Source organism: Pocillopora damicornis, chromosome 2 (assembly GCF_964200805.1).
Source record: "Pocillopora damicornis chromosome 2, jaPocDami1.2, whole genome shotgun sequence".
Taxonomy (NCBI): domain Eukaryota; kingdom Metazoa; phylum Cnidaria; class Anthozoa; order Scleractinia; family Pocilloporidae; genus Pocillopora; species Pocillopora damicornis.
In genome coordinates, this window is record NC_142671.1 from 8374318 (window position 1) to 8389657 (window position 15340).

Here is a 15340-nt window from a genome sequence, read left to right on the forward strand (position 1 = left end):
GTCGTTGCATGCCCCGTGAAGTCTTCTCAAAACAAAGTATAATCGGGCAAATTCAGCACCTAAAGCATCCAGAGCACTTCTGCTAAAGCTTTAAAAGAAAGTGAACGCATTTTTTATGAAATTGCTAGAGTATAGAGGGAAAAGAATCATCGAAACTGTCGGATCAATGTTTTATTTACTGTTTTTTGGCTGGCGTGACAGCACAGTCGCGTACAACTCCGTAATTCCTTTGGAAACAGACTAAGTACGGGTGAATGTTTATATAATTGGCACTTACTTCACTAGCAACAGTTGAAAATTGTTCCTGTAGTGCCTCATCTTCGTCAAGAAGGTCTAAAATTGCCTCAAAATCATCGCCGAACAAGAATAAGTCGTCTCCTGCATCCGCCATCTTTGAAAGTTGTGCACCGTCGCGATCACGTGACAGGTACGTTCAACATCAGAAGCGGCCCTATTGTTTCGCGCTTTGAAGATTGCCGACTTTCATAACCAGTCTCTTCTACTAACTATGGTGAAACGTACAACATTATATTATATTATGTTTCAAGTTTCCTGCAATACCGACTCCGCAAATATTTAGCTGGTTTAGTTCAGTTTAACCTACTGAAAACTTGTAGCTATATAGAGATTGTTGTTGAAGTTACAATCTTTTGCAATTATATGGTTTCCTTTTTTCCTTTTTTGAGGCCCCATATAATCGCAGCCTACCTCACTTACCTTCAAAATCAGCAGAAAGTTTGGTGCCTCAAATACCATTCGATTTACTATCCCTAGATTGAGCCAACAGCAACCTGGAAAATAAATTATACCCCATATTTTGATCATGACCTTTCAGTGTGAGTGACAACATATCTTTTGTGTTTTTATCCTCACTGTATTTGCCCTCTACATTATGGATTATAGGATAGTGGACACCAGTCTTATGTGTTGTCATCTGACAAAAGAAGACGCCCAATGTACCTCTTTATACGACGACAGCTTCGCCAGTTGCGAGAGCATGTTTCGCGACTCAGCCCCACGTAAAAGTATCTGGGCAATCGGAATCCTTTCTCTGCTTGGTGCTGTGTTCGTAATTGTATGGCGTCTGATCTTTAAAGAGAGAAACATAGTCCAGCTTATCATGTTAATGCACTTAGCAGTTGGGGATTGCTTGATGGGCGTTTACTTGGTCACCTTAGGTGCCAAAGACCTGTTATGGTCAGGAAGTTACTATCTGCATGACTTCCAGTGGCGATCCGGTTTGTCGTGTCAGGCTACAGGTGCGATCTCAGTGCTGTCCAGTGAGGTGTCTGTAATGGTACTGGCGCTCATCTCTGCTGACAGGCTGAAGAACATCGTTTTCCCGTACCATGGTAGAGGGCTGACTCGCAGGAAGACACACATTCTGTGCGCGATTATATGGGTCCTTAGTTTTGTCATCGCATTCCTTCCCCTCAGTGGCATTGGCTACTTTTATGACGCCCTAGAGCGCCCTGCCTACTACGGACGTTCCGTTGTGTGCCTCCCACTGCAACTGTCCAACAGGTTTCCAGCTGGTTGGGAGTTCTCCATCGCTATCTTTGTCGGGTTAAACTTCCTCCTCTTCCTGTTCATGACGGTGGCCTATGTCGCAATTTTCCTTAAAAGTTATCGCTCCAGCCGTCAGCTTGCAAGGGAGGGAACCCGACGAGAGGTGCAGGCAAGAAAGAATAACGCAAGTTCCAGAAGGGAGAGAGCATTGGCCAAAAGAGTCTTCTTTATCATCCTCACAGATTGCGCCTGTTGGATGCCGATAATAGTCATGGGCATCAGGTCTTTGGTTGAAAAAGATTACAGTCCCCGAGGAGATCTTCCTGCCTGGATCGCCGTGTTTGTGCTGCCAATTAACTCAGCCTTGAATCCAATTATCTACACCCTATCAACTCCTCAGGTATGTCAGGGACGTAAATTAGTAAAGTGCAATGACGTATTACTCCACCGTGTTTATGCGTTAATTACGTATTCTCGCAGAATGCTTAAAAGTGGTAACGAAAGATATACTTCGTAGGCTTCCTAGGAAAAAACCTTATCGTGGAATTATCGTTCAGTGGAAGAATTTTTTCATAAAAGAAAGAAGTAGGTAGCTTATCAAATGTTGCGACTGCAAATGAACACGGCTGTGACATTGAATTTCAAAATGATTTGTTTCACACAAAAATTTCCCGCTCCTTGAAAAATATTATTACAAATATCTGCACATGAAATTTCTGAAAGCTACTTGAACAGTTTCTCATAGTTCATGTTGAGGCATTTGGAAAATATCAGAACTCGATAAATGGCCATGCAACTTAACAGGCTTATTCTAGCAATCGGCTCTCCTTGTGTTTAAATTGTATGATAAGCTTTATCACTGTTTATGAAAGTTACATTTGTAAACTCTCTGTCATATTCTATCTTAATTTATACAGATTTAATGAAATATTCACTTTTCATTTCCCTAATAGGTGCAGGGCATATTGCGACCTAAACTGCGAATTTTGATGAACCATGTGCGCAGCTTTTTCTCTTGCTGTAAAAAACAACAAGATCATCAAGGTAAGGTTTACCATTTTCTTTAGTCACTGTTAAGTCACTACATAGGTGGAAGGTATCATATTTTTGTGATAAGAAAAAAAAAGTTCATATCAGTTTGCCTGAAAATAATATGGCTCAGTGCAATTAATGGAATTAGAAACTTGATTACATCCATTTTGAAATCACTGGTGGTCCTTGTAATTTGATTAGCTCTGATTGGTGCACCATTTCTTGCTTTAAATCGCATCATTTTCCCGGCCAATGAGGAGGCTACGCTGAAAACAAAACAACCAATCAGACTTCAAGGCTTGTATAAAGTAACCAATCTAATTGCAGGAAAATGAAAGACGAAGAGTGTCATGTGGCAAATTTTGCAACCTTTCTTTCCAAAACTCTTGTTTTTCAAAATGGATGTAATAAAGTGGTAATTGAACCTTGTGCCGTGCAATTTTGGTCTAAATCATACTTGTGATTTCAAATCGAACTCGCGCTATGCGCTCGGTTGATTTTGAAATCACACGTATGATTTCAACCCAAATTGTACTCCACTCAGTTCAGTTGCCATTATTTATCACATTATCGCATCAATGGAAAAGCTCAGTAAATATAATAAGAAATTATCCAAGGTCACTTTTAGAGTATTCACAGCATGTTAGATTGTATAAGCATACATATATATATACGTTTACACGTATACATGTATAAATATGAATATTTATTGTACATGTATGTTGATTGGTCACGGTAGATCAGGAACAGGGAGACGATGGAATGTTAGAAATGGTGGAAATGGTGCAACTTGGACAAGCAGATCCAGAGCAAGGTAACTTCTGTTAAATTGATCTTTGGCATTTATCCCGACAAACCAAAAAGAATAATCTATGAATACAAGATACATTAGTTAGGAAGCTGATTTATGTCAAAATAATGGATGAAGGACCAAAAAGAAAACTTTTTATTCTTTAATTTTCTTTATAGCTTTATTTATTTATTCAATATACCTTTGGTGGTCGTCTAGTAAGAATGGATGCCGCATTAACAAAACTTGTTTTGCACAGGTTGTATCGCTATTTAAAATAAGAGACCTCACTTTAAACATACTTGACATTAACAGTATACTTTATTAGTATTGGTACGAAACGGCCGAGCTGGGTACTAAACAACTCAACTGACTGGATACGAATCGATCGGGTATGAAACGACCGTGAGCCGGTACGAAACCACTGGTAACCAACTCAAACTAGGTGGTAACACCTTTATCTGTTTTTTCCTTAACGATATTGGAAGAACTTGAAGAAGAACTCCCATTAATGAGTTGCAAAAGCAATAAAGAAATAGAAACAACTGATTCATTTTCTGTTAGGTGCAGGCCAAGTTAATGAGGAAGAACACGTGCTGCCGGCTGAAGCAGGTATTACAACAAACAAGACCCAACATTGTCTTTATTATCGCAATGAAGTCCTTAGATTAAAAAGATGGATATGCCTCATTTGATCTTTTAACGTGGAGTTCCCAAAAAGGTTTTGTCTGTTGATCAGTTTACTTTTTTTGTCGTAATTCACAATTTTTTTTGGCTTTTTTAATTAACAAAACTCGACGAATATTGTAAGAAGGCGGGAAAGGCGGGTGACCTGCGATGAATCAGAATGATTGTTGCATTCAAAGGCAACCCGGAACAACTTCGCCGCCTCGTGGGCCAATAGGGTAGAGAATGAATTTGACTTTACTTTAGCCTAACTTAAATGTGTTGGAACAGTTATGAAATAAACACACAAAGTTTAACTGTTATCCTGAAGTAGATGTCACTTATTTGTTGTGTTCGATATTTGCAGCACAAGAAGAAGAAGTACATTTGTTGATTGGGGGAGAAGGTGCTTTTTTAAAGAAATTTTATTTTTGTTAGACTGCTTATTGTGACACATGTCACACTCGATCGTGAATATATTTTTTTTCAACTAGCGTTGGATAAGGGATAATGTACTGTGAACATTTAAGAATATTTCTGTTGGATAATTTGATACCATTTTGTTGTTCAAGCAGAAAAAGACGAAGATGAGGGCAACGGAGGAAATTTGCAAATGGTTGTTGTGGAAGGTGAGTCGTTCTCTGAGAGTCTGTATCAAAGGACAGCCTTGAATGCTCTTTCAGAAAATAGTAACTATAAGTGGGAAAACCTATAGAGAGTTAAACGAAACGAACCTGAGAGGACCCCGACAGCATTGCGCTGAGACTTCTATCAAGAAAAGATCTGAGGGGTCATCATTTTTCCAAAGAAAGAGGTTCTTGGATGCTCACTTTGTTCATCTCTGTCATGGAAATGAAATCTTAATGTCATCAATATTTTCATTCGGAGCTAATACATTGATTGCTAACGAGAAAATTAATCTTAATCTGTTTTTTTTCCCATTTCAGTTCATCCATACAAAGGACCACGAGATAATGCAGTCCAAACTATGACTTATGGACAAGGTAAAGTTTTCATTGTACCAAATCAGTTTTAAAGCGGTTCATAAGTCATCACCACTTCTTAATTTTTGTCTTTTTAATTTACGCCAAAGCCACCTTTGTAGTTTTTTAGTTCAACCACTCATATTTTTTCAACTCCAAATTACGTTTTCAATACCAAATTAACCAATTGTCTTACCGATTGACTTATCAATCAACTTACCGATTAACAAATATCTAGGTTTTGTTTCCTTCTGTTTCAAATCAGAACAAAAGCAGGATTCTGAACAGGACAAGGAAGGACAACAGGCAGCTTCCACAGAACAACCATCAACTTCCTTTGAGGGTGAAGAAGAAAAAGAGGCCGTTGAATTTGAAACCAAACCACCAACTCCTTTGAAGGAAACCAGCGAAGAAGCTAATGAACACAAAGACAACAAGAGAGAAGAAAAAGAGAAAGAAGAAGAAAAAGAAAAGGAAGAAGAAGAAGAAGAAGAAAAGGAAGAAGAAGAAGAAGAAGAAGAAGAAGAAGAAGAAGAAGAAGAATAAAAGGAAGAAGAAGAAGAAGAAGAACAAGAAGAGGAACGTAAGATCGCTCCAGATGAACCATCTGCTCTCTGTAAAGAAACATTTGAGGAAGCTAAAGAATACCGAGACACAATGGGTGAGGATGATGAGACCAAGAACGTCCCAGCTAAACCAGAGTAGTAAAACTACTTGATATGACACAGGCAGTGACTTAACTAAAATATAATTATATATGTTCTATGTAGCACTTAGATTTGTAGTTTCGAGCTGGAATAAGCAGATAGCGAGAAAAGACAGCAAAACTATACAGAAAAAAAAGTTCAGTTACTCCACGAGATCGTAAAGACTACGGTGAACTAGTTCGGTAAAATTGGAAAAAAAAAGTCACTCGCTGAATACAAAGATACCTAGACACGTATTTATCTCTTGTTTTACTCAGAAGTTACGATAGCATTTAGCATTTGCAACATGTATACACAATATGTTGGTAGGAGACGGTTGAGGTCCTTTTTCTTGCATGTTTCCGAGTTTCATTATACTGGTCTATTTTAATCTTCTCTCTCGTCAAATAAAATTTCATGTATTGCTTTTGCTTACAATGAAAAAAAGATCAGGTTTTAGAACAATTTTGTAGCACCGATTAGAAGCCGTCTCTGGAAAAGTAACATACATTCCTGAAACAAGGTGAAAACGTTTGTGACAAACAAACAACAGAGAGGCTTAAAGATGTATGGACAATGAGATTGTAATCGTGATTAAGTAAGCAACGCTGTTAAACCACATGATTATCAATAAAACCGTCGAGAGAGTTTAAGTTATTTTGCCTTCTAGAGATGACTTGTTACTTTGCGAAAAGTGATAGAGACAACCCACTACCATCTGATTTGCAATGAGGTAGAAGCAGAAGTAAGGAGTTTATTTGTGGACCGTCTGTCGGAACATAAGGGGTGGCCTAAGATTTATATTCGACCGAATGCGACTTCCCTTTCATGGAAAAAGTGAAGAAAGTTTCGGTAATACCTTGAGAGCGGGACGGATTATCAGACTTAACACTGTAAAACGCATAAAAAACCAACAACAAAAATCAATCAACCAAAAAACTAAAAAAATAAAAAAATTAAGTAAAAGTAACTGGCAATCTAGAATTGGCACATGGAATAATTGTTAAGCTCAGGCGTGATAATAACAGTACTTTGCTCTTCTCCAATTTACATCAAGTCTGTATGAATTAAAAAAAAAAAAAAAAGGTTTACTGAGAATTAACCAACGTATCCTACTAAATCAGAAGTACATTGATGAGACGAAAGTGCAAAGCTGCTTTGCTATTTCCATTGACCCCTGCAAGTCTCGTGCCCACCTTAAGATACCCCGAGACAACCCATGGAGTTCTATGAGAGAAACTCCCTCCTTACCCACTCAGCTCTGTCTTTAAGGTTTTTTAGTCGATTAATCCCGCCATTACTAGCCCCTCTACAGGAGTCCATACACCCTTTAACTTTCATTTTCTCTTAATTCAGGCATCGACGAATCCAAGGAACTTAGTTTTAAAACCTTAGTTTTAAAACTAAGGTGGAAACGAATTGATATGATCCCCCACTAGATTTCGCATATCAATAACGCTAACGTCTGGCCCGTTGGCGTTTTATGTTGTGACTCAAACAAACAGAAAATGCAATCGCCGTAGGAAAACGGAGTGACAAAATCATGAGCTACGCAGGCGTCTGTATTGCCTAGCAGTTTATTTTGATTACTGTTACAAAGTCTGTATTGCCTAGCAGTTTATTTTGACTACTGTTACAAACAAGTCCTAGATGGATCTGTTCTTACTCCTTTACCTTAGCACGGCATCAACGTATTTGGATGGCTTCATTGGAAAAATAAATATTATATCTCAAGCAACCAAAGACCTGATATTCTCTTAAAGCCACTCAATGCCGGTAAACATAAGGTGTGATAAGTAATGAAGGAATAGAAAAGCTTTGTATTAGCAAGTGTCCTAAATTCTCGAGGTCTTTCAGTTGAGGCTAAAGAAACGAACCTGACAATCAAAAGAAAAGTAGTTCGTTCCCTACGGCAATTTCACGTTACTTTACTCGCATATAAAGTCACCACACAAACCAACTATGAATACAAATTATTAATCTTGTACGGTGTTAGTCTTACTATAAAGTTTTACACTATTTAAGTAGAAAGCTGATCTATGTAAAACAGGTAATTTAGTGTTAACAACTGAGTTGAAAACGTAAATTGGCCACCGTAAAGAGTAAAAAAGCTGACGTTTCGAGCGTTAGCCCTTCAGTCAGTTCGTCAGAATTTTTCGAGCGTTAGCCCTTCGCCATTGCTCTGACGAAGGACTAACGCTCGAAACGTCAGCTTTTTACTCTTTACGGTGGCCAATTTACGTTTTCAACTTAGTTGTTAATAGTAAATTACCTGCTATACTCTCCCTCCAACGCAGCACCACAGTTTCTTTAGAGACGTACCCCCTTTATTCTATCTAAAACAGACACGTACTGACCATTTGCTATTAGAAAGATTAAACTGAGTTTATAAATGAAGACTATCAATCGTATGGGTCAGCGAGCTATGACACGCAGCTTGTGAAAAGCACTGGCTTTTGGTAAAGATTTTCGAACTTTGCCTTACGTTTACCACAAGAAATTATTCAAAATATGCGACGGTGGTATTATCAGATTTAACTACCTATACCGATACTCGTTGACTACGAGATAACTTCTGTCAAAACACGACATTCTGCAACATTTCACAACATTTCATCCTGGCCGCGCGAATTTTCCCTAGGGACTGGAGAGACAGAATCTTGTTGATCTGCTTACCGTAAGGCTTCGCGGGCAAGAAAGTTCTCTCTCTTGACTTGATTATCAACTTCCTTCGGAACATCGGGGATAATCCAAGCCAAGATTGCCGTCATACCGAACACGATGTGCTGCACAAAATAATAAGATGATCAGCCAAACACAAGAAGAAATATTAGATGGTAGGTAAGTTTCTTCAACTGAACCGTTTTTTTTGGTTGGTCAATTTTAAATGTTTCACAGAACTGCTACAAGGATCAACTAAGAAACAGAGAGGAACACAGATAGGGTGGAATCTTCTTTTTACAACATTACCGCAGTAATCTCCACCAACAATTCTATTTGTAGGAAAATACTCTGATTCTCAGTATCCCATCAGGTGCATCATAACGAGCGTTCCACAATTAAAAGTGGACACAAACTCACCAGAAAGGCAACCACAAAAAACAGCTTGGCCGCCAAAATATGCCAATAGGCTGTCGAGAACTTGTAAGCATTCGGATTTGGAAGGGTCGTGTTGAGTATTGTAATTTTTGGTCGTTCATAATACCCTCGGAATCTAAAATGCAAGCACACAAGACCTTTAAAACTTGAGTTATAATGGATGACTTATGATTCTTACAATAGTGTCACCAAGCGTCCAGCAAGCTTTGACAAATTAATGAATGAGAGCCTTCGATGTCGCAACAAAATTTGAAAATTTGCGAGCGAAACAATGGCCTGCTTTTTAAGTAGGTTTTCTTTCGCCACCGCAGCTGAAAACAGCTCAGACAACCAAAACACTGTAAAAAGCACTGTTTTTGGTTTCGGTCTGGAAAAAGTGGTTTTTAGAGAAGGGAATTGCCAAGGAAATCAAAAATTACAAGCCGACCTTGCTTAACACTTTGCTCGAGCGATCCAACGCCGAAATTAAAAACAAACATGGTTAAACCTCGAAAACGACGATTCCATTTCATCGAAAGTGATTCGGACAGACTGAACAATTCCTTGAACTGTTTAGCCGGACTTTGCACTTTTTTGCGCCTTAAAGATGTAAAGATATCATCGCATATTATTGTTTTGATCGTACATTGTTGTTTTGACCGAACGCACGGTTTGAATAAATTATTTTTGCTCTTGATGCGCGCGCTTTGCTTCTGCTTAATTATGATAAGCCATCGCGTATTTTTTCATGTCTATTATTAACACGTAATCCCATGATTTTTCTCGTCCAATTTGGAATAAATAAGCTCTTGTTAGTTTTTTCAAAGACCACAAATTGCACTCGCCCTACGGGCTCGTGCAATTTTGTTAGTCTTTGAAAAATTTACTCGTGCTTATTTATTCCAAATTGCACTCGAAATCATGTGATTACCTATACAAATACATTCCCTGATTTTTTTTTTCAGCGATTCCGGTTTTCTGATTACTATGCCAGTGTTTCGCTTACGCTATAAATGTGCTTCTCCAATAAGCTATTACACCTATATGTATGTCGTATTGCAAAACAGTTTAAGTATATCGAGCAGAACGTAAATACTCCTAGTTAACAGTAAACTGTTATTACATTAGAATACGTAAATGTCCATAAATGTGTTATTTTCTAAAACTTGCCTTAAGTCCAACGAAGTCTCAAAAAGCGGGAACGTTAAAAATGTACCTCATCTCTTTACGGGCTACTTACGGGACGATTATTTCAATAAAATTATTGAAGATCTGCTTTCCAACCATGATAACTGCCAGCTGAACCAAGAGCTCAAATAAACAACCTGCCGGATTACACTGCCAGAACAACATAAAAATGAACTCAGAATTCTCCTTTACAACTGCTCTATGTTTGAAAGATATTTTCAGTTACTTTTATGCCTTATTTTACTTTCTATTTTCTGATTGAAATGAACTAATATTGTCCAAAGGAGGTAAAAAAGTCAAAAATAAGATTCAAATTGTTAAAGCAACTATTTCCAAGTCGGCAAACCTTGCATTTTCAAATTTAACGAACATCACATACACCCTTACGATATAAATTCCAATCAAACGCGTCCTTTTTAAACTGGTCCAACTAATGGGACCAAAGGCGAAAAACATTATTTACTTCAATTACAAACAATGTCTAAAGACGATCTTTCCTTCCTTTTCTCGCAAATTTTTGACGACAGTACCGTCTGATTAACCCAATGCAGCTTTAAATACCCTAAACTGTCACAAAAAAAAAAAAAAACTTTACACATCGAATACTTTTTCTTACCTCTTCTTGTCAAAAACCAAATATCCTGTTAAATTCTGCTGGCCTTCCAGGGCTGAAAACAAACATTTTTTTTTGTCAGCGCAGTTCTTTCTTCCAGAGGGACGAAAATTGTTGTCCCCGTAGGTCTGTTCAGTACCATTTTTAAAATTATGCATAAAAAATCTGTCTCGCCCTAAACAGATAACTTATAATTGTCAGTTGAAAATATTCTCAAAATATGATTCAATACGTTCATTCTACCGCTGTGATGCCAAACAATTTTTAATGTGTTTAACGCTTCTATGTAAATAGATAAAAGTTCCTACTAGTAATTATGTAAAACTATTTTTCTGAAGATGTTTTTACTTGGTGGGCTGTTTCTCAACAGGTTAGCGCGTTTCGAAGATTCGCTGTAACACGGCTCTCCTGTTGTTGTTTTTGATCGTCAGTATCACAACACAGCATCACAAAGAAACAAGACAACAGCAGAACCGTGCAACAGCAAATGGGTGAGGGAAGATCACGATCTGCATGTCATTCGAAGAGCCTAAATCGTGAGAAAAACAATGACACTTAAGGCTGGCGGGAAAAATCCCGGATAGTCGGTGATTTCAATATTTCTGGATGATTCCAGAGTTTTCTAATTAATGAAACTTGAAATCGTAGACATTCCGATTGTCAGATGGTTGGCGAAAAATAGAACAGACACCACTTCATTTGGGACTCGAGGCTACAGAAGCCAAGGAATGGTAGCAAATTAAAACTAACGACAGTTCAAAATAGGAGTTTTCATTAACCTTCAGTAATCGCGGATCATCGCAAAAATCTGGGTTGCGTCAGTAAAAAAAAAGCGCTCTCGATTTAACCGATTTGTCGTCAGTCATCCCAGACAATCGAAAATGTCTACGATTTTGAGTTTTCTTTCTTAGGAAAACTCTAAGTAACTTTTTTCCCATTGTTGCCATTAGATTACTCATGACATAAACTCACCTGATTTTAAAAAAAGCAATATAAAAGAGTGACGAATAGAAGTTCACAAACTGGAAAGGGTACATCTTAAATGAAAAGATGTCTTCAAGCTCCGTCTGGGTGCGAGGCATCTCTGAAATAAAAACAGATGATGAATTTAACCCTATCCTCATTGCCTCCTACTTCGTTAGCTTTCGACGCCGCATGCCAATGCAGTTTAGAAGTACGGAAGGATTCGGCTACTAATTTTAAATTTAAAAATTCTTATGTAATGTGTAATGACCACAACGTGCACGAGTACAGTAGTACGGTTAAGGTCAGTTGAAAGATCGGATGCACTGATGATTCAATATCAGTAAAGTGGTCAATAGCTTAAAGCATGAACGAAGGTCAATTCATTTTCTACACACGTACCCCATCGTGTCAAAATCTCAGCCAGTTTTTCGTAAACCTGGAGATAAAATAACATAATTAACAAAAAGAAGTCACCTGAGGATCACACTAAATGATCAGTTGTTACTCCAAGGTATAAAACCATCCGCTGAACTTCTACTGTTAACCCTCTAACTCCCAAGATCTGATTGAGAGGTTACATGTTCATCACTTCTGGGAGTTAAAGGGTTAACTAATATCTGCTCATTCAATTAGGAATCATCGCTGTGTAAGAGTCGCAAACGAACATCTACATGATAGGGCAGACAACAAAAATTTACCTCAAGATGTTTACTAGTTGTGTACCGTCTCCATAGAAAAAGATAAGTTTATGCGGGTACCTTGTTGAGGAGCATGATGGTAATGAGATTTAGGAGAGCTGCAGTGCCGGACGTGGCCATGTTTACAGCTCCCATGTTGTAGTCGCTGCTTGCGGCTAACACCGCGTATACTGCAACACGGTATACTACAACAGCAAACACGGCGATGACGACAAGCGCCATACTCTTTACTAAAACACTACGAGCCATACCGGTGACCAAAAGCCAGTTTTTCTGTCGGTTATAACTAGCTTGTAAAAGACGCCGGGGCTACAGAATTCAGGTAAATCTAGATTTGAAAAGGTCAAATTGTTGCAGTAATATGAGCGTTTCGCCTCGTCCGAGTAGCGACGCCCAATAGTATCAAGGTGGTGGGTGGGTGGGTGGATGCGAACAGTTGACACCATTGGAGGGAAGCAATCTCCCAGCAATCAAGCCGCAGCCAATCTCCAGGCACCTGTCAACGCAACACCAACAAACTGGTGCGCGGAATGGACAATCAACCAAAAGGGGGAGGTGGCGAGGGAGGGAGGGAAGGAAGGAAGGAAGGAAACAAAGCAGAAAGGTAGTAATGTACATCGATGCCGTTGCGAGGCTCTGGTGAAACTGCTGCATTATCTCGGTTTAAACCTGGCAAAAATCACATTGAGCCTTATTAAACATTATCCAGTTCTTACCATGAAGATGATGAAACTGAAACTACAAATAAATCTGGGCACTTTCCTCCCAAGCGATATGAAAGGCTCTTCCACTTTCGTGATGGGGTTCAAACGGGTCTCCATCGCTACTGCCTCGTACTTGTTCCTAAAACAGAATAATGAATTGGAGCTTGTACATTTATGGAAAGATGGTCAAATGAAAAACACACTGAACAGGACTGACGGTCAAGTTTTTGCGAGTCTTTTTAAGTAATAAACTGTACCTTGAGTTCAAACGAACACAGTTCAGAGATTCGTGAGATTAATATTAATTGCTTATAACATGCAACAAGATCAACAAAAACGTTTACATTTAAAGCACCATTCACAAAACGAAAGAAAAATCGACACGGAGAAGTAAGTAGTGTGGTTTTTTGTTCCTGGATAAATCCTAAACGGCATAAGCTTACCTTGCCAAGCCTAATCTTTGCCTTCTTACAAATAATTAACAAAAGTCATAAATAAATACATTGATTGATTAATTAATATCGTACCTCTTCGTCCTCATATTCCAATAGATCCCATTCGTAAGCAATCTCTGCCTGCCGCCTCTTCCAAAACTCAAGAAACATGGTGGCTGTGTAACATGGGTTCAAATCCCGTACGGGCCTGAAATTTTTTTCAGGTCCTACTTACAACTACTAGTTTCAGTAGTGTTCTTAGCTGCGAGGATCTTCTAATTTCAAATACACACATGATCATCAGCAAAGTATTGCATTTACATTACGACCCTGAAAGAAAATCAAAGTTTCCTTTCTGTGAAAGTCACAGACAAAATGATCCTATTTATGAAATGTTAGGTAATCAATCCATTAGCTATTTTTTCGACTCTTGAACGGGATGGTTCAGTACAAGTTGCCCAAACATTCTGTCAAGTTTCTTTGACTATTCAGCGTTGCCAATAAGTATATACTCCCGGGTGGAGAGAAGCATTCTCAGAGTGAATCATCTCGCCCAACAACTCAATATAATGACCACACCAGGGCTTAAACATTTAGACTTAAGGTTCCACGTGCTAGCCATTTATGAATTGTACAGCTGTCAACACCAGAGCTTCGGGGTCTGACACAGTTTACTACACAAGCAATTATTCTTAAAAATAAAAAAAGGTCTCACCCCAAATCGACACAAAAATGGCAAAAACCACAGTAAACTCATTGTCAAAAACGTAAGCCACCTGGAGAGAATCAAAGAGGGCATTAGTACATGTAGACGATAAAACTGGATAGATAACTTCTGAAAAACGAACTACAAAGATGAATATTTCCCAGCAAAATAATGAGTTAATCATTATGAATTGTCTCCAAATTCATGGTTTATGCTACGTGTAGCCCCTTTAACATGGGGCTACATCAATTATTAATGCGACACAGGGCCTCACACTTCGGCCATTTGGTCATCATGGCCAGCAGGAAGAAACTGTGGTGCTTAAATTCAATGTTGCACAAAATTTCTTTCTCTGCTTTCTTCTTTTCTTTCTCCATTTTTGGCAAACATTTCGTGATTTTAACCCTTTAACTCCCATGAGTGACCAAGACAGAATTTTTCCTTACAATATCAATATAATATCAACCAGATAAGTGATAATAATAAAGAAAAGTATCAATTTGGGGATAACTAGTTGTTCCAATACTAAATTCTCTGAACAAACAATATGAAAATTGTATGGTTGACTGTGAAGAGAATGACAAATTTGGTTAAGTCGCCAAATAGTGACCTTTAAAGAACTTTAGCAAAGAAGTCGAGGAGGAAGAAAAGAAGGAACTTGAGGTAAGAGGTGAAAATGTTCTTTAAGTCACCTTTGAATAGATGCATGTGTCCGATAAAGGCCAGTAGGGACAGCGTTTGTCACAGCAAGGGCACATGGGAAAGTTCTTAGACGTATCACAGATGTCTTTCCTAAAGCAAAAGATACATACATACAGTTGGTTTTACTTGTCTGAAAGCCACGTTTACACAAAAATAAAAAAAAGTTCGTTCTCTGACTTGCGTTTTTTCAGTATAAAACCAATGATTGCAACACTGTTGACGCTTACCACTGGCAGTAATAGTAAACACTGGATGCACATTATAGTGAAAGTTATGTAAAATAGCACATGTAAATGTATCACCAAGTATATTTTTCTTTTGTTCCATTTCACGACAACTTTAAATAATACTTTAAGATTCCCAGTCCTCAATGAGCCCATTTCACGGCTGATATGAATATAAGGCCTTTACATATGATAGAATGCACATATAGGCCTTACCAAACTCATCACTTACACAGGAATGTAAGACTCCAGTCTGACAAGTCCATAAATCACACGAACAAGGCCCATAATGGCTGCTGGGAGCAACATCCATGTGTAGAAACCTGTCAAACAGTCAAGAGAGTAACATTTGTTTGATGAC

At 38.3% G+C, this 15340-nt stretch overlaps 2 protein-coding genes across 2 annotated transcripts in view; one reads left to right on the forward strand and one right to left on the reverse strand.

The window, feature by feature from the left end:
• LOC149049762 (uncharacterized) overlaps positions 1-515 on the reverse strand; it is a 1561-nt gene extending 1046 nt beyond the window's left edge. The window contains exon 1 of the mRNA XM_089195269.1: positions 278-515. Coding sequence (XP_089051395.1) covers positions 278-391 — 114 coding nt within the window. The 5' untranslated portion in view covers positions 392-515. The remainder of the gene's footprint in view (positions 1-277) is intronic.
• LOC113670889 (G protein-coupled receptor GRL101-like) overlaps positions 1-5685 on the forward strand; it is an 8195-nt gene extending 2510 nt beyond the window's left edge. The window contains exons 2-9 of the mRNA XM_089191471.1: positions 904-1909; positions 2463-2553; positions 3281-3355; positions 3896-3943; positions 4573-4626; positions 4945-5001; positions 5246-5323; positions 5603-5685. Of these exons, the coding sequence (XP_089047597.1) occupies positions 904-1909; positions 2463-2553; positions 3281-3355; positions 3896-3943; positions 4573-4626; positions 4945-5001; positions 5246-5323; positions 5603-5685 (1492 nt within the window). The remainder of the gene's footprint in view (positions 1-903; positions 1910-2462; positions 2554-3280; positions 3356-3895; positions 3944-4572; positions 4627-4944; positions 5002-5245; positions 5324-5602) is intronic.
• Positions 5686-15340: the final 9655 nt, after the last annotated feature.